The 18,115-nt window shown below is 40.8% G+C and overlaps 1 protein-coding gene across 1 annotated transcript in view; it reads left to right on the forward strand.

Annotated features, from left to right (window-relative positions):
* FREM1 (FRAS1 related extracellular matrix 1) overlaps positions 1-14,064 on the forward strand; it is a 61,790-nt gene extending 47,726 nt beyond the window's left edge. Inside the window, exons 33-36 of the mRNA XM_027744944.2 lie at positions 190-315; positions 1,006-1,121; positions 9,078-9,163; positions 10,466-14,064. Coding sequence (XP_027600745.2) covers positions 190-315; positions 1,006-1,121; positions 9,078-9,163; positions 10,466-10,665 — 528 coding nt within the window. The 3' untranslated portion in view covers positions 10,666-14,064. The remainder of the gene's footprint in view (positions 1-189; positions 316-1,005; positions 1,122-9,077; positions 9,164-10,465) is intronic.
* The last annotated feature ends 4,051 nt before the right edge of the window (positions 14,065-18,115 follow it).

Genomic DNA, 18,115 nt, shown 5'->3' on the forward strand with positions numbered 1-18,115 from the left:
GAGATCTGCAGCCTAACCCTTCCCACTCCAAAGCTGAGCTTAACCAATACACAGATAACAACTCAGCCTTTGAAAAGTTTTCATGGCATAAAATTTTGATATAAGGTTTAATTAATCTATTTCATGTTGCTTGTTTGTTTTGTGTAATTATTTTCCTTCCAATGTTATAATGACATTTTCTCTTTCCAGGATTTTTACTCTTTTCCGAAGGCCTGTACATCAGATTTAAAGGGTCTCTTGCATTATGAAGAAAGCACTCAAAAGTTATTTCAGTGTGACGGGATAACATGGAAATTCTGGAATTCCCAAAGCAAGGTAAAAATGTAGCCATGAGTATGCACCTAAGCCAGAGTATGAAGTCTGCAATGAGTGATACTCTCAAACAAATGACTTTCTTTTAACTTGTACAGGGAATAAAAGTGTTGTCCAGAGTAGGTTTGCTTTCAGCAGAAATAAAAGTTTCCCAGAAATATGATGAGGACTTGACTGCTGGGGTTGCCTTTCCTCTCTGTCATCCACAGGTGCTCCTGGACAAACCATGTGAGCACTGGTGCCTTGGTGCTTGTGAGTATGTGGGCATAAGACAGTTTGGGAGTGAACTCTGTGAGAGAATGAGTAACAGTTAGTGAAATTAGCTTACTTAGGTATTCTGTAAACATATATTCCCTCCTTCACGTAAGATGTTATGCTGAATTTTGTTGCCCTGCATTCCCTATGCAGACTGCAGGACACAGTCAGTGGTGTCCAAACTAATACAATCTCTTTAGAGGATTTTTGAACTGAAACCTGTTGTCACCATTAAAACTACTAATTATAAATTGTAGCCTCCTCTGGCAAGCACTTATTTATTTAAATCTTTTAAGCAATGCTGTAGTTTCATTGATACACATTGAAGTTCATGCTCAGTTTAATTCTGGGCACTAGTGTACAGACTATCTGTGCACAGACATCTGCTCACAGATCACTGTGAGCATGTCTGTTTTACCTTTTCTTCTTTTATTTTAGGAGGTAAGCATGAAGAAATGTCCTTCTGGATGGAGTTATCATGAAGGCAGCTGCTACTTCCTGGTAGTGAATCACAAGGTCACCTGGAACACTGCTGCTCAGGCTTGCAGAGAACAGTAAGCGACCACCACGCAAATGTGTTTGATGTGCACTGCTGTTGCCCTGAGCTGCATGCTGCTCTTGAGGCCAAATTTAATCAGATATGCCCCAATTTGGCTGTTCTGCACAGTTCCCAAAAAAACAGAACAATTTTTGGGATTCAGACCCAGTGGAGGATAGAAATACTGTTAGTCTCATAAAGTTTCAGGTGGTGATGCTACCGTATTCCCAGTACAAATTTCCAACGTTGTCCACTTGCATTAAGGATATTTCCTAATGGGAGAGTTAGTCTGAGAGAAGAGAAATACAGCAGTGACTCAGAATTTCATCCTCTCTGACCCACCACTTCCTTGGCTCTACCTTCACTTGATATAGCAACAGTAAGAGGTTGCCAGCTCCTGTGTGCCTCACTGTATTTTTCTGAAGATGCAGCTCTGCAGATTCTGTAACTACTTGAAAACTTTAACTTTCAATTTAACAGTATGTTTCTGACTTTTTAAGGATAAATAAAGGCATAACCACAACAGCAGCAGCAGCAACAACCACAACAACAACAGTAATAGTTGTCTCAAAGTAAGAATCAAATAAAAACCCTGACAGTCTTGCTCTTTGGGCATCTGCTTTGTGATTTTGGTTTTAAGAGCATTAAGTTAGGACTGGAAGAAACGCTATCCATGGTAAAATGAAGCTTGCCCTAGGATCATGCATTCTCTCTACCTTGTACTGAATTATGAGCATCAGGTCAAAGACCAATCTGAATAATAGCAAGGGCTTAAAAAGACCTCTCCATTACTCCGTAAAAGGAAAATTAGAGCAGGGAAGACTCGGAAATGAAAGAAACAGAGTATATTCCGTAAGCAGTGGAAGGACATGCAGGAAACATGAATCACGGCCAAGCGTGCATAACAAACCTTGATTTATTCCACTCAGTTCTGCCAGATCATGTTGTCTTGGTAACATACAAAATAAAAGTGTTGGTTCTAATACCTCCCAGCTATTGGAAGATATTCTTTGCTAAAATGTAAATGTTACCTGCTCTTGTGAGCTCACCCCAAATTTCACATGACTACTTGGTTTACTTAAAATTTCGGCTCCTGAAATTGTTTTCTATTGTCTGCATTTATTATGGTATTTATGCAAAAAAAGCTGTAAATAGTGATATTTTATATTTTTTTTCTGAAGGCTTCAATGTTCAATTGATACCTTGGGAATATATGTCACTCTACTGGGAGGTGTTTCCTATCTCCAAAAAGAGTGTGCTTCTGGGGACCCATATTTTTTGTAGGTGGTAACTTCTCGATGAAGGCTATACTGTACAATGTAGATATTAAACTGAAGAGCAGTAAATAAATGAAAGCAACAGTAAGTAAATGACTGTGTTAAACACCTGCACAAAACGTCAAGGCATATCACTGAGTCCACAAGGAAATGAATCCTAGGGCAGCGATGATTCAATTAATGTCATACTAGCATAGACTTAGAAAGCTTTATCCTGGTAAATGAAGTCCTCCTGTCCTCCATATGGAACAGATTTACAAAAGCACAATCTCAGGAACACACTAAAAATGGGACAAGAAGATAACTTAGTAAATTTTGTTCTGTGCTTTTTCGCAGCTCCTCCTGGCAATCACCACTGCCACTGATTGTGGTATTTCTGTTATTAATACTTACTCTGTTGACATTTAAATAGTTGATATTTCAAACAAGGAAGTAAAACCAACATGGAGGTCAATCTCAATTTTTAATAGATCAAGCAAGCATTAAATCAAAATATTAGAATTGACTTTCAGTAAATCAGCCAACTTCACTGAAAAAGAATAATTTTCTATTACTACAAAAATGACATTACTTTAAACTTCTATTCATTTGTCTTGCTAGACTTTTTCTATTACACAGAACAGGGGAAAAGCACAAGCACTGTTAAAGTTGATTCACTAACAGCCTCCAAATAACCAACCTCCTAGCCTCCTTGAGGAAGCATTGCTATCCTGAGCTGATGGACTGGGCAACAAGCTGTACAAAAAAGAAGTGGGCAGGCTGCAGAGGGTCCAGAGAAGGGCCACAAAGATGATCAAAAGACTGGAAAGCCTGCCATGTGAGGAAAGAAGGTTTAGGGGAGCCCTTATCACCATGTTCCAGCATTTAAAGGGATTCTACAAGGAAGATGGAGACTCCCTTTCTACAAGGAGTCACATAGAAAAGATAAGCAGCAGTGGGAACAAGTTACTCCTAGTGAGATTCCAATTAGACACAAGAGAAGACTTTTTTTCACAATGAGACCATCCATTAGAATAGTTTCCCCAGAGGAGTGGTGGATTCCCCGACATCAGACACTTTGAGGTTCATCTTAAAGTGGACAGGGTGCTGGCCCATCTTGGCTGGACTGTGCTTTTGCCAGAGGGGTTGGACCAGATGATCCTTGAGTTTCCTTCCAACTTGATATTCTGTGATTATATTCCATGAAAGCAATGCTATCAATTTCTTGTGTAAGCAGTTGTTGTCTGGACATAACTATATATGCAGGGGCTTATGCAGATATACTTATGCAGATTTGGGCTTTTATTGACACACATCGCATCCATTTGTTGCAGGTAATATACCAACCTTTCCTTCAGTTTCCATGAGCAGGTTAGAAGCAGAACACATAAATGCGTGTCATGATGCAAGTTGCTCTAGCTTTGTTTGTATGCATGAAGAGGTTCTTGGCACTATGAAGAGAAGCATCTGGGGGATATTACGGCTGAGTGATCCCACAGCAGCCTGATTTAGAAGCAATTTTGGTGATTTATGTCACAGTTCTTGTTTATCCCATAGGAACACATCCTCCCCAAGGGTCAGTACAGCAGGGCTCACTCACATGTGAGATAGTTTCACTGCTGCCACTGAGGAGATGGAACAGCACTGGATAGACAGAACCCACAGTTGTGTCTTTTGCTTTGTTAGTCATATTATACCTTTATCTTCTTGAACATTTAAATAGAGCTCAAATATGGTCAGATTTCAGATCCTTTACTGCTAGCTATGTAAGTCAGGGGCAGTTATTTTGTTTGGTGTTAGTGTATTAGCTGCATATGGCTTCAATCCTTGGGAATCATAGGCAGAACCACATCTAACATAATAGGTTAGATCCTTCAGGATGGCTCAGTGTTGCCTACTGCAAAGCAGGATGGAGCCTGCTGCCCTCCTCTCCTAAAACTGTGCTGATTCTGTAAGTGACAGGTTTAACTTACAGTATTACGAGTGACTCCGGCATGGGAATTCAGGTACCTAGAGTCTATTGTATCTTGTCTGACTTTCAACTGCCATTCTGGAAGTGCAGGGCTCCTGCAAGCTCTGCATCGTGTCTGCCACTCATCTGAATGTTCTGAATACGACAAGGTGTTGTAAGCAACACTAGACACCTATTTCAAGGCATCAGGATAGGTGACCAAACAAAAGACTGGGATGAGCGCAGCCTCTCAGTCACCCCACACCTCCTTCGACATCAGTATAGGACGTGGATTTACTACAACAGTTAAAATTAAATATTCTCTTGTCCTATGGAGACCTTCATACCTAGTCAAATGTGCTTCTTCTGAGGTTAAATTTAACAAAATGGTACAAGACCCTTTAAAACTTATTGGATAATTTAATGGAAAATCAGTAAAGTCTTTGTGCTAAGTGTTTTCCACTTCTACTTCAAGGTCAATAGCTACCCAAAATATTTCCTTAATTTAGGCAACTGCTCAAAGATAAAGGATGCTCTTGATTTGATGGCAAAAATTTTAAAGCCCGTAGGAACAATTTCAAGTGGGCTTTTTAACACAGAAATATAGCATGGCTCCTTATCTTGAGTAATTTACATTAGGAAGTGTTAGATTTACACAACTCCATAAATAATGTTATCTTGTCATTTCCGGTGTCTGACGCTCTGCCTAGAGGTTCAGTAATTAATATTATCAGAAGTGGTATGTTCCTTCAGGACTGATCTCATTTCCCTGCAATACATATAACCCCTTAATTAGGTGTAACAATTAGAACAGTTGTTCTGTCTTCAATAATGCGTGTTTCTCAGGCTGTATTTAGACAGCACTCCTATAGAGAAAAGATTAGATAACGTTATAACTATTTCAGTGCTTTCCTTTCACAGTGCTGAAGTCTCTCTCTGGTATGTGGATTGAAGTAAAAGTCTGAAACATATTTCTCAGACCACCCCTGTATGTCATAAATGATACAGCAGTTACTGACACAGAATGGTACTTTTTGTTTTCACATTTTCACATTTTCACAATTGAAATAACAGGAGTAAGTATGTTTACCTGAAGTAACTTTCTTAGTTCCTGGATTTTGAGTGTCCTTAAACAGAAGCTAGATAAAATGCTTTATTTTTGCTCTTGGTCAGCTAGTAGTGATACCACAGAAACTGCTGCCCAAACCTCTCCTTAGCCCCAGATTTGGTCAGTGCGACCACAGTCACTGTGAGGGGAAATGGTATCCTCCTGCTGAAGCAGTTAGCCTGGGAGAACGCCCTGAATTAACTGAGCCTGCTTTCCTGGACATTTGTCTGCAGAAGAAGATGGAGTACAATACTTTCCAAGAGCTTATGTCAGCCCACTGGAGATTCAGTGCCTGGTAGATGAGCCCAGAAGAGTGGAAGCATGCCACCCTTGGGACACAGAGGCACAAATGCCATGCACAAAATTTCACTGTGATGAGAGACACAGTTGAAGTCCTGCTGAGAGCTTCACTGGGTGCAGTTTTGGGAACCTGTACAATAAGCGGGTGCACAATCTCAAACCCTACCAGGCAGTTGCTAACCCCTTTGGAAAGACATGAGCAATGTTTCTGAGCCATCCCACCACACCTCTGTGTGAGGAAAGTGTACACAGAATTACAGAGTATGCTGAGTTGAAAGGGACCCACAAGCATCATTGAGTCCAATCCTTAGCCCTGCACAGACCATCCCCAAGACTCATACCATGTGCCTCAGTGTTGTCCAAATGCTTTTTGAACTCTGTCAGACTTAGTGCTGAGACCACTGCCTTGGGGAGTCTGTTCCAGTGCCTAACTACCCTCTAGGGGAAGAACCTTTTCCTAATACCCAACCTAAACCTCCCCTGACACAACTTCAGGCCATTCCCTTGGGTTCTGGTCACCACAGAGAAGAGATCAGTGCCTGCCCCTCCTCTTCCCCTCACAAGGAAGTTGTAACTGCAATGAGGTCTCCCCTTTGATCTCCTCCAGGCTGAAAAGACCAACTGACCTCCGCTGCTGCTCATATGGCTTCCCCTCAAGGCCTTTCACTGTCTTCATTGTCCTCCTTTGGACTCTCTCTAAGAGCTTAATATCTTTCTTATATTGCAGTGCCCCAAACTGGACACAATGTTCAAGGTGAGGCCGCCCCAGTGCAGAGCAGAGCGGGACAATCCCCTCCCTCAACTGACTGACGAAGCTTTGCGTGATGCCCTCCAGGACACGGTTGGCCCTCCTGGCTGCCAGGGCACTGCTGACTCAGATTCAACTTGCCTTTGACCAGGATCCCCAGGTCCCTTTCTGTGGCACTGCTTTCCAGCATCTCATTCCCCAGTCTGTCCAAACATTCCAGGTGCAGAATCCGGCACTTCCCCTTGTTGTACTTTGTTTGGTTGGTGATTGCCCAGCCCTCTGATTTGTCGAGGTCTCTCTGCAGGGCCTCCCTGCCTTCAAGGGAGTCAACAGCCCCTCCCAGTTTTGTATCATCTGCAAACTTGGTTCATTTGAGACATCCTTCTGTTTTCTGGTGGTCCCTGAACTTAGAGGGTCCCTGTCTGGACCTATATTACTTGTCTAGGCCAGCCATGATTCCACAGGTGAGGGCTAACACCCAGCTGTCCTGCAGGCCTTGGCAGATCCACCATGCAAAGTAGAGCAGAGAGCGACTCCATCCCCTGCTGTTTTGGTTGACTTGCAGGGATAGTGGAGGAGGCCTTTGCAGCAGGAGCATCCTCCATCAGCATTACAATGAATTTGTTCTGTACTATTCCCTTCTGGGCCCAAATTAAGGAATGGTCCATTTGTGCAGTAGGGACTGTGTAGAATATTTGTGGACTACTACTCTGAACTCCTCCTGATGTAAATTTTTGCTGCTTCCCTGTCTTGTGTGGCATCATATGGAATCCATGGCATCACTACTCTCAGAAGAGGTAGAGGGCAGTAACAGGAATGGAGCTCCAGGCATGGGTCTCTAACTGGGCAGCAGGCTTGATGGTGGGCTTGCACTACCATCATGGTCTCCATAGTGGACTCACGTCTGTCCTGTAATTCTTGAGACCTGGTTGTTGTTCCAGCTCTTAAGACAGTCTTTACTTCATTTGGAGGAATAGTGATCTTTTGTCTCTGTTTACTGGCAAAAGTACTGAAATTAGCAAAACCTCATAAAGCCGTTGGCTTATTCTGCTTCTACAAAAGGGGTTTTTGCTCTCTTAAAACATGTTCTGATGAGCAGTGTTGTTTGCTTTGGCCCAATCAAGCATCACCCGGGACGTTATGAGAGGCTGAAAGGGTTGGAATCACTGTTAGATTGAGTGGCAGTCAGAAATATTGGACAGATATGACAGCATCAGAGGGATGGCAACAACAGGCATGACAAGTAAAAAGCTGACATGATATCAGTGCAGACAGAAAGACGGATAAATAGGAGAATGAAGCCACTGATGGCTGACAGTGTCTGACAAATTTGAAGAATACCATTTGTCTTAATACTTCAGGATTTAGATTGGCCTCTAAAAGGCTTAAGAGCAGCCTGCAGGTACTTACATGTTTGGTACCGGTTGGAAGACTTGTCAGTGGCAAGGCCACTCAGTGGCTAGGGTTTGCAAATACTCCTTTGGATACAGCATTCTTTAGGTACAAATGCAGAGCAGAACTTATATATTGACTTAATTCAGAAATAGTCTGCTTTATACACACCACAACTGCTCTCCATTGTGAATTAAATGTGTAGTCATTGTAGACAACCCTCTGAAGAATGGGCTGCTCCTCAGAGCCTTTTCAGATATGAAACTTCTTGTGAAGAGCAACTTGGGAAACCCATGGTATACCTGCATTTACCGAGTGCAGGTTCATAAAAGAATGGAAAAACAGAATACCTCAACTGAAAGGCAAAATTGAAAAGGATGAAAATACTAAAGAAGAAAGAGGGTGGGATAGGTGGAGAAGAGAGAAATGCAGGGAATGATGTGACAGCCTGAATGTTGATTTTAGAGGGTGCATGTGTTAGCTGTGACAGGGAAGATTTAGCTTAGATATTAGGGGAAGATTCTTTCCCCCAGAGGGTGGTTGGGTGCTGGAACAGGCTCCCCATGAAAGTGGTCACAGTACCAAGCCTGACAGAGTTCAAGAAGTGTTTGAACAATGCTCTCAGGCACATAGTGTGATTCTTGGAGCTGTCTTGTGCAGGGCCAGGAGTTGGACTGCAATGATCCTTGGGGGTCCCTTCCAACTCAGGACATTCTAAGATTACTTTTCAGAACCACACCACCACTTAAATCTGTTACTCAAAGCTTCAGTCTTTTCAGAACCTGATTTTAAAAAGATACAGTCTGCTCTACTACCAAATGAGTGAAGCTGGCTTTTCTTTCAGTGGCTTGGATTTTTGTGAAGGAAGTTATTATTTTATGGAAAATGTGGTATCAATAATTGTGCTAATGTTTTAAAACACAGTTTGTGAATATGAGGCACGTACTTTCAGTATACGTTTTTTTTCAGTTGCTCAGCTGATTCAATTTTTCTGTTAGAAAAATAAGACTAGGACTTTGGTTCCTCTCCACGTAATCCACAATTTTAAGACTTTATTTCCATGTAATTATTATTTCATTTCAGTAAGTCATGGGGTTTTTTTCCTGTGACAAGTTACTTATATGCTTTATACTAGAACCAGTGCCCCTTGTTGATAAGTTGACCTGTCTGTCACTCTGTGGAATGCTAATTACTCTGTCCTCTCTTCTTGAGCCTAGATACCTGGGGAGTCTAGCAAGTGTGGCTAATGAACAACACATGCAGTGGCTGTGGGACTTCGGTGGGAGGATGCCCTTTTGGATAGGCAAGTATATCCACTGCCTGTCCTCTCTGAGCATTAAATTCCTGTGCACCTTGAAAAGCAGGAACTGCCACAGCAGGTCCAGCCCAGTTTTCAAACATTGCATTGTACTCAACTTTCTGCTGCTTTTATTAGTTCAGAGCAAAGCGTAAGCCAAAAGCATAATTTACCTCACTAATTTTATAAGTCTTTATCAAAAAGAAGAGTTTATCGTGTTGCCCATTGCTGGATAGTTTTTGTCTTGAAACCTTTCCCATTTTAACACAAGCTGATGAAAATAGCTCCTACACTTTTATTTATCTCACCATTCTTTTGACTGTTATTTTATTTATCTTTAATTTAGCTTTTTTTATTTGTTAGTTTTAACTTTAAACAATTATGTATGTTCCTGCTAAATTAATGATGCCATCTTGTGTCAGAATTCTTATGAATTAATTAGATGAACATTTCATCATATCATTTTAGATTTAGCTAGTTCTTATTATGCACATTATATTTAGTGAGAAATGGAAAGAATTCAGATGGGTCTTCTTGTTTCTGCTATACTGTCCTCAATTTGGTTCTTATTTTTCAATTCTGATCTGCAATTGTCAGCTCTAAGTAATTTTCTGAGATTAATTTACTAGCTATAATAAATTAACTTTAAAAAATACAGTTAGTTTGGAATCTTGTTTAGTGGTCTCATGATTTTGTTAACCTGAGAGAAATAAATTCTGCTGACAAGAATAAAGACCACAGGACTCTTATGTCAATTTTCTGATTTTGGTCACTCTTAAGAAGACAAGTCTTATCTAAAAATATGTCACCCACCTTACCCTCTTAGTAACTCAGAGGCTAAGTGAAAAGATATGTTTTGTGTTGTACTAATTAACACAACCTAATTTTACAACTGTTAATCTAAATGGTGTAAACAAGGTCTAAAAACATCTGCAGGATTTTACATTCAGAAGAAATCTGAAGGCATCTGAGGCTGCCCAGACTAGAATATAATATTCTCCTTGCTATCTCAAGTATCAGAACAGAAACTGTAAAGGCATAGACATGTGATAGATGGAAAGAGGAAAAACATTTTAGATAGGCGCTAATGTGGAAAAGTATGTTTTTCTTATTCAGATGGCCCTAATTGTGATTCAAGTGGCCTAATTAAATACTAAATTGTGTTTTATTTGTGTTCCATCAGATGGGTTTTTCTCAGCGCTAAATTGTATGCATTTTTCAACAAAGATATAGAACAAAATACTTCTCTTGGCATCGGGCTCCAGAGACAGAAAACATCACTGATTTGGTCTTACTGATTTCACACAGGCTTGAATGACCAAGTCAATCCTGGACATTGGGAGTGGAACGGAGGAGAACCTGTAACCTACATAAACTGGAGAAGAGGCTCCAACCGCTTTCCAGTGAGAGGAAGAAATTGTGTATTTGTGCAGAAGCGAGGAAAATGGCAAGCAACTGACTGCAAGAATGTCAGACCAAACAGCTATATATGTTCAAGAAAGTTGTAAGAAATGGAGGATGCCTGTGAAAGCATAAGTGGACATTCATGCTGTTTCAGTGTATTATCTGCAGACATGGGAGTATAGTTAGAAAACTGTCCTGATTATCAGCAAGGTTTATGTTATATGCTGCCAGAGGTGCAGATGCACTGCCTCTAACCAAGGTATAGAGGTCCACTGCAAAGTTTAAGTCTAGATTAAATTTTGAATTCTCCCCAAAGACATTGATATATCACTTACTCGTATGTATTTTTACACCAAAGAGCTAGGCCTCAGAGCTTTCATTGCACTTCTGTGTAAAAGTACTTAAAAAAAAAAAAGTAGCAAATCAGTTGATTTGCTTTGCTCTTAAGGAGGGGTTGTGAATTGGCTGTTGCTTTAATTTGTTTGCAATAAAAACTGCAGTCACAAAAGGAGGAAGACTGCTGGGGGTGAAAATGGGGCCAGACTTTTGGCTAGAACCAGGTCCTCTTGGGTGATGAGGGGAGTGACATCATGTAAGCACACAGGGCTTCTTTGGTTGATGCCTTAGTGCAGTGTCTTACAAAAGTACCACTGGTTGGATTTAGTGACAGAGTACAACAGGAGCAAAGTCTGGGGTTTTTTTTCCTACCTCCCAAGGCCAATTCTGGATCCCTATGGATCTGTTCATACAGAGTTGCATATTGTTTCATATTCCTAACCAAAATTTTTAATTGTTTTTTTGAATTGCAGGATACTGGTGTAATTTTTAGTGTAATTAAATAATGGGACATCTCTACATCTAATGTTATATCAAAAGAATGATTTATTAAAAAAATACTGAAGCTTAATCCTAGAATATTATCTTGGGATATTCAGTGACACATGAACATCAATAGGATTTATATGTGTGTATAAACCAATGTAATCATGAGACATATTTTGTACTAAAGCAGCTATGGCTTTTGAAAAGTATTAATCTAAGTCCTTATTAGGGATTTGAGGTTTATGAATAATATTTAAAAATCCAGATTTATTTCTGAGAAAGAGTTTAAAATCAGCCGTTAATAGGAAAAAAAACAGTTGGCCATAAGTTATTATTTTAGATATACACAGTTGCAGTATAACCATTTTGTAACATTGTAATAAATTTATATTTGACCTGTCAAAAGCTTGCTTTAGGACCTTCTTACTGCCGCCCTTAACATTAAAAAAAAAAGAAACCAGGCATAAGTTTCCCAAAAAATATAAAATTCAAGCTCCCCTCAAACCCTCTCTTTGCCCAGTGGGTGACAGTTGGTCTGGTACTGAGTGGGGTAAATTTACCCTGTACCTATGAACTCTCATCCCCCCCATCTGTCTGCCAGCTGCCACCAGTTGATCCTCCCCTTAATCATCTGTTCAGCCAGCCTCTGGATCAATTTTGCCCCAAAGGTGCAAAACCTCCTTCTAAGGTTTCTCACAGCAATTTCTCAGTCCTGCACGGGACAGATGCAACAGAATCACCTCTCCTCTCTGGGCTGAGGGACACTTTCAGGGGTTATATATCCCTCTTCCTTGCCTCTGGTGTGCATTGGTTACTCATCCTCCCTCCTTGCCTGTGACAAGTTAAATCAATATGCATGTGAGTAGCTGGACAGCCTTTGTATATAGGAAAGAACCTTTCTGAAAGGGCTGTTGCCTATAAACATGAGCGTATTACAAAATCAGAGAAAAAAGAACTGCAGACAGAGCTTCCTCACCCTTATTGTTGCTATCAACAGATACAGACAAAAATATTTCCAGGATTTCTCTCTATTTTTTCCTTTTTTTTCCCCTTTTTTTTTAATGATAATATTTATGACAAGCTTCTAGACACTTTTTCTAGACATTAGCTCTTTTGTTTAAGAAGTTTTCTAAATCAACATATATAGGCTAATTGTCTCCAAACCAGGTACTCCTGAGTACCCATCCAGACCTAATTTTATTTCTGATAGTTTTCATTACAGAAAAAAATTAGCATCTAAAAAAGCACTCTTGAGATCTCTCAGTGGTGTGTTATGGAATTCCAGGGAAAGCTGACTAAGAGAGACACAAGCATAAACTTTTATTTCTTTATGACCCTCTTTTAATAAAAGCTGTAGAGTTTATTGGTGCTATCTTTATAAAGCCTATTGAGATTGCCCAAATACCTCTCTAAATTATTTAATAAATGAATTATATCAATGAGAGGGAATTTGAAAAAGGTGCTTGTTACTCGATCAGTAACTAATAAATGACTCATGCCATCTGAGACAACAGTGACCTCAGGTTTGTCTTTGTAAGAAGAGGGGAAATTTTCCCTTTTCTGTATTTCATTTGAACTGCCTTAAAGTGATTGCAGAGTATGAAGATTCACTACACAACAGAATGTTAGGTGTGCAAACTGTATGTGCTACTGTTCTAATTATACCTAATACAATACACTAATGAAACAAAAATTCTTATATTGCAGTGCAAGTTTATTTCTGCTCTGAAAGGCTGCTGTATTGTTTTTCAATATAATCAATTCTTCCAAATGTTTATTAATAAATTTTAATTTTTCTGTCCTTAAAAGAGAAGTATTTTTTCAGAGATTTTTACAACTTTTATTTTTATTATTAGAATACTGGAGTTCAATGAATACAGCATACTCGGATCAGGGAAAGTAAAAATAAGGGTTTTTTTTCCTGTTGACATAGGAAATTATTGCATCTAAGAAGTTTAGTAAAGGATGGGCCTAAAACCCTGAGGAGCTTTGGGGATATTTCCAGTCTTCAATACTTTTGAATTAGACTGAGTAAACTCAGGTAAAAATCAGTATTTAGAGGATCAGCATCAGCAGGGGAATTTCAAAACGCTGAAAGTAAGAATAAGGAGTGTGTAAATTCTGGTGTTCGCCTATGGATGTCACACTTTCTGGATAAACAAAGGATTTATTTCACCAGAACTATCCATATACCTTTTAAGAGCAATAGAACCAAGATGCAACAGCTCAGTGAAAAGAACCCAGTACTTAGCCTAGATTTCTATAGTGACGGGCAGTGTGAGTTCTTTGTGTGCTTGTCACTTTTAACCACCTTCACTCCCTGTCAAATATCTTTTAAATATGTTGACCAATTTCAAACAAATTTGATAGAAAAGTAGTTGACTCAAAGACAACAGTTATGAAAAAATGGCTAGGCAACCGGTCACAGGAACACTTTTTCCAAACCAAAATATTCCAAAATATTTGTGTTGCTATTAACTTTAAAGTATCAAGTTTTTAGTCTGAAAAATATCAGAAAAGTTTTTTTTTCTACACATGGAAACTCACTGAATGTTTTCAAGTCTTTATTAACTCAAATTATAAAAATAATTTGGAGAGAATTATGTGTAAGATTCAGTGAATACTGTGATTCTACATTATTTACATCACAAGACTGGTGCTACTGTAATTCTTGTATTCAAATGCTATATATATTGTTATGTTTAACTCTGTTATGTATTCTAATAAAAAACCAAAATATACTTTGGTGAATATGTACTTCATTTCATCATCTCAAAACCTTTTTCTCAAGTGATAAAGCTATAGTGTTTAGCATAGTAGAAATGCACTTAGAGTTAAGCATAATGTACCTGCTGTTTACTCTATGCAGTTTCTGAATTCTATTTCTTCTTCTGCTTGGGCCTGTTCTTGAATTAATATTATAATCACATTTGTACCATGAGTTAAATTCTCTTTGTACCATGAGTTAACTTCTCTTATGAGGAGAAACTGAGGGAGCTGGGCCTGTTTAGTCTAGAGAAGAGAAGACTTAGAGGGGATTTCATCAATGCACACAAAGATCTGAAAGCTAGGTGTCAAGAGGATGGTGCCAGACTCTTTTGAATGGTGCCCGGCAACAGACAAGAAGCAGTGGCCATAAACTAGAACATAAGTTCCACCTCAATGTGAGGAAGAATTTCTTTACTTTGAAGGTGGCAGAGCACTGGAACAGGCTGCTCAGGGAGGTCATGGTTTCCCTCTCTGGAGTATTCAAAACTCACCTGGACGTGTTCCTGTGTAACCTGCTCTAGGTGACCCTGCCTTGGCAGCTGGGTGATCTCCAGAGGTCCCCTCCAACCCTAATGACTCTGTGATTCTGTGAATGGGAATCTGGTATCTGAAGTACTGGTTATAAGCACAGTGAGTAAAAGAATATAATTTTATTCATACAGATGAAATTTTCAAATACGTATAAATATATTTTTAATTAAATCTTATCTGCATCTTCTTCCTTGGAATGGCACGAACATTTTGTTTGTGTTGTCAAACTCTTCAGTGAATCATCTCTCTCTCTCAAATTGTTCACGCCAACCTAAAAAGATGTGTCTTTGCCCAGACTCTTTCTCCCCTGTCCCACAGTTAGCAACCTGAAACAGTGAAGCACATACCCAACAGAGCTCCTCAGGCTGGTTCTGAAGAACTCATGAAGAATCTAGGAATATAGTTAGGTCATGTAGAAAGAAAATTAGACAGACAAAGGCACAATTTGAACTCAATCTAGCGACTTCTCATAGGGATAACAAGAAGTGCTTCTACAAATACATCAATAGCAAAAGGAGGGGCAAGAAAAACCTCCATTCTTTGTTGGACATAGGGGGAACATAGTCACCAAAGATGAGGAAAAGGCTGAGGTACTTCACACCTTCTTTGCCTCAGTTTTCAACAGTAAGACAGGTTGTCCTCAGGACAACTGGCCTCTGGAGCTGGTAGACAGAGACAGGAAGCCGAGTAGCCCCCCTGTAATCCAGGAGGAAACAGTTAGCAAGCTACTGAGCCACTTGGATCCTCACAAGTCTATGGGACTAGATGGGATCCATCCTAGGGTGATGAGAGAGCTGGCAGAAGAGCTTGCCAAGCTGCTTTCCATCATCTACCAACAGTCCTGGCTCACTAGGGAGGTCCCAGATGATTGGAAGTTGGCAAATGTCACGCTGATCCACAAAAAGGGTCGGAAGGAGGACTCGGGAAACTACAGGCCTGTCAGCCTGACCTCAGGGCCTGGCAAGGTTATGGAGCAGATCACCCTAAGCAGTCACAGAGCACCTACAGGATGGACAAAGGATCAGACTCAGCCAGCACGGGTTTAGGATGCGCAGGTCCTGTCTGACCAACCTGATCTCCTTTTATGATCAGGTGACCCGCCTGATGGATGAGGGGAAGGCTGTGGATGTGTCTATCTAGACTTCAGCAAAGCCTTTGACATCGTCTCCCGTGGCATACTCCTGGAAAAGCTGGCAGCCCACAGTTTGGACAGGGGTATTGTCTGCTGGGTTAAGAACTGGCTGGAGGGCCGGGCCCAGAGAGTGGTGGGGAACGGGGCTGCATCCAGTTGGCAGCCGGTCACTAGTGGTATCCCCCAGGGATCAGTGTTGGACCCAGTCTTGTTTAATATCTTTATTGACAATCTGGATGAGGGGATTGAGTCCACCATCAGCAAATTTGCAGATGACACCAAGCTGGAGGGGAGTGTTGATCTGCTGGAAGGCAGGAGGGCTCTGCAGAGGGACCTGGACAGACTGGAGGGTTGGGCTGATTCCAACGGGATGAGGTTCAACAAGGCCAAGTGCCGGGTCCTGCACTTTGGTCACAACAACCCCCTGCAGTGCTACAGGCTGGGCACAGAGTAGCTGGAGAGCAGCCAGGCAGAAAGGGACCTGGGAGTTTGGATTGACAGGAAGCTGAACATGAGCCAGCAGTGTGCCCAGGTGGCCAAGAAGGCCAATGGCATCCTGGCCTGGATCAGGAACAGTGTGGCCAGCAGGTCCAGGGAAGTGATTCTTCCCCTGTACTCAGTGCTGGTGTGGCCACACCTGGAGTACTGCGTCCAGTTCTGGGCCCCTCAGCTCAGGAAGGATATTGAGGTGCTGGAGCAGGTCCAGAGAAGAGCAACGAGGCTGGTGAAGGGACTTGAGCACAAGTCCTGTGAGGAGAGGCTGAGGGAGCTGGGATTGTTTAGTCTGGAGAAGAGAAGGTTCAGGGGAGAGCTCATCACTCTCTACAACTCCCTGAAAGGAGGTTGTAGCCAGGTGGGGGTTGGTCTCTTCTCCCAGGCAACCAGCAGTAGGACAAGAGGGCATGGTCTTAAGCTGTGCCAGGGGAGGTTTAGGTTGGATATTAGGAAAAAATTTTTTGCAGAGAGAGTAATCAGACATTGGAATGGGCTGCCCAGGGAAGTGGTGGATTCACCGTCCCTGGAGATTTTTAAGATGAGATTGGATGTGGCACTTAGTGCCATGGTCTAGTAACCATAGTGGTGTTGGATCAAGGGTTGGACTTGATGATCTTGGAAGTCTTTTCCAACCCAGTCAATTCCATGACTCTATGATTCTATGATTCTGAAATTGGATACACTCTCAGGCAGTATATATGTGCCAGTACCATTCAGGAGATGCTTCAGAAGGTGGACACCTGTTCAAAACTTATGAGTCTGACAATTATAATAGAGAGAGAACCTTCCATTGCATCATCTGTGTGTACCTACAGACACAAGAGCATGGGCCAATACACATGAAAGGACACTCATCCTAGCCCTGCTCAAGACATGAATGAACATTTTCAAGTGTGAGCACCTGCACTTTGCCTGCAGTATGAAACAATACTGTTCTCAGTTCTGTTGCCACAGCATACAGAAAAGAACAGAGAAATGCGAACAGGAAGATTTAAATGAGTGAAGAAACAGAGGACTTGAAACAGAATAGCAAAGGGGGAATTCATGATGTAGAGTATCTAAGGTTGAAGGTACAAAATTAACAGACCTATTGTCTGTTCTTTCATTTCATACCTTGTAAAAAGCCTTTCAGTTTCGTAATTACAAATTTCCCACGAGGCCTGTATGTGATCTGTTTCCCTGAAACTCTGTAAAACAAAGACCACAGATGGCCTTCTTTGATAAGTACAATAATTGGAGAATAGACTGCATAGTGCTAATTCTTTAGTTCTGAGGTCTTCATATGGAAACTGTAAAAGATATATCTGGATACCAGTTTGTCTACATAGGATGTGTTTTGTCAAATGATAAGATATTGAATTGGACTGTAATCTATAAAATCCATTTTAAGGATTTAATCATCAACCATGGTATGATGAGACTATTTAGCTCAACAGAAGGCAAGTAATTCAAGCACTACTCAAGAATTATTTTTAGGCATCAACTGGCAGCATAGCTAATTACTCAGTTTATGTCCATAATGACTGAATAAACTCTGGCTCTGAAACAAATGAATAATACCACTTTGCATTTGCATAGCACTTGTCATCTATAGACCTGACAGTTTTAAAAGGATGGGCAAACATTCACAGTGACTATTTCTAGTGAAAACAGTGTCCTGCATAAATTGCTACTGTGAAGGCAAATCAAAGCCTGCTTGAAAGACACTGCTGCATTTAGCCACAAGATTTAACAACCAAAATACAGTGAAAACATATGCTATGCTTATATGAAGGGGTAATTAGGCAGGAAAACAAGTTTTTAGA

The sequence above is a fragment of the Pipra filicauda genome, unplaced genomic scaffold, assembly GCF_003945595.2.
Source record: "Pipra filicauda isolate LSUMZ 115617 unplaced genomic scaffold, ASM394559v2 scaffold359_size756093_pilon, whole genome shotgun sequence".
Lineage (NCBI taxonomy): Eukaryota > Metazoa > Chordata > Aves > Passeriformes > Pipridae > Pipra > Pipra filicauda.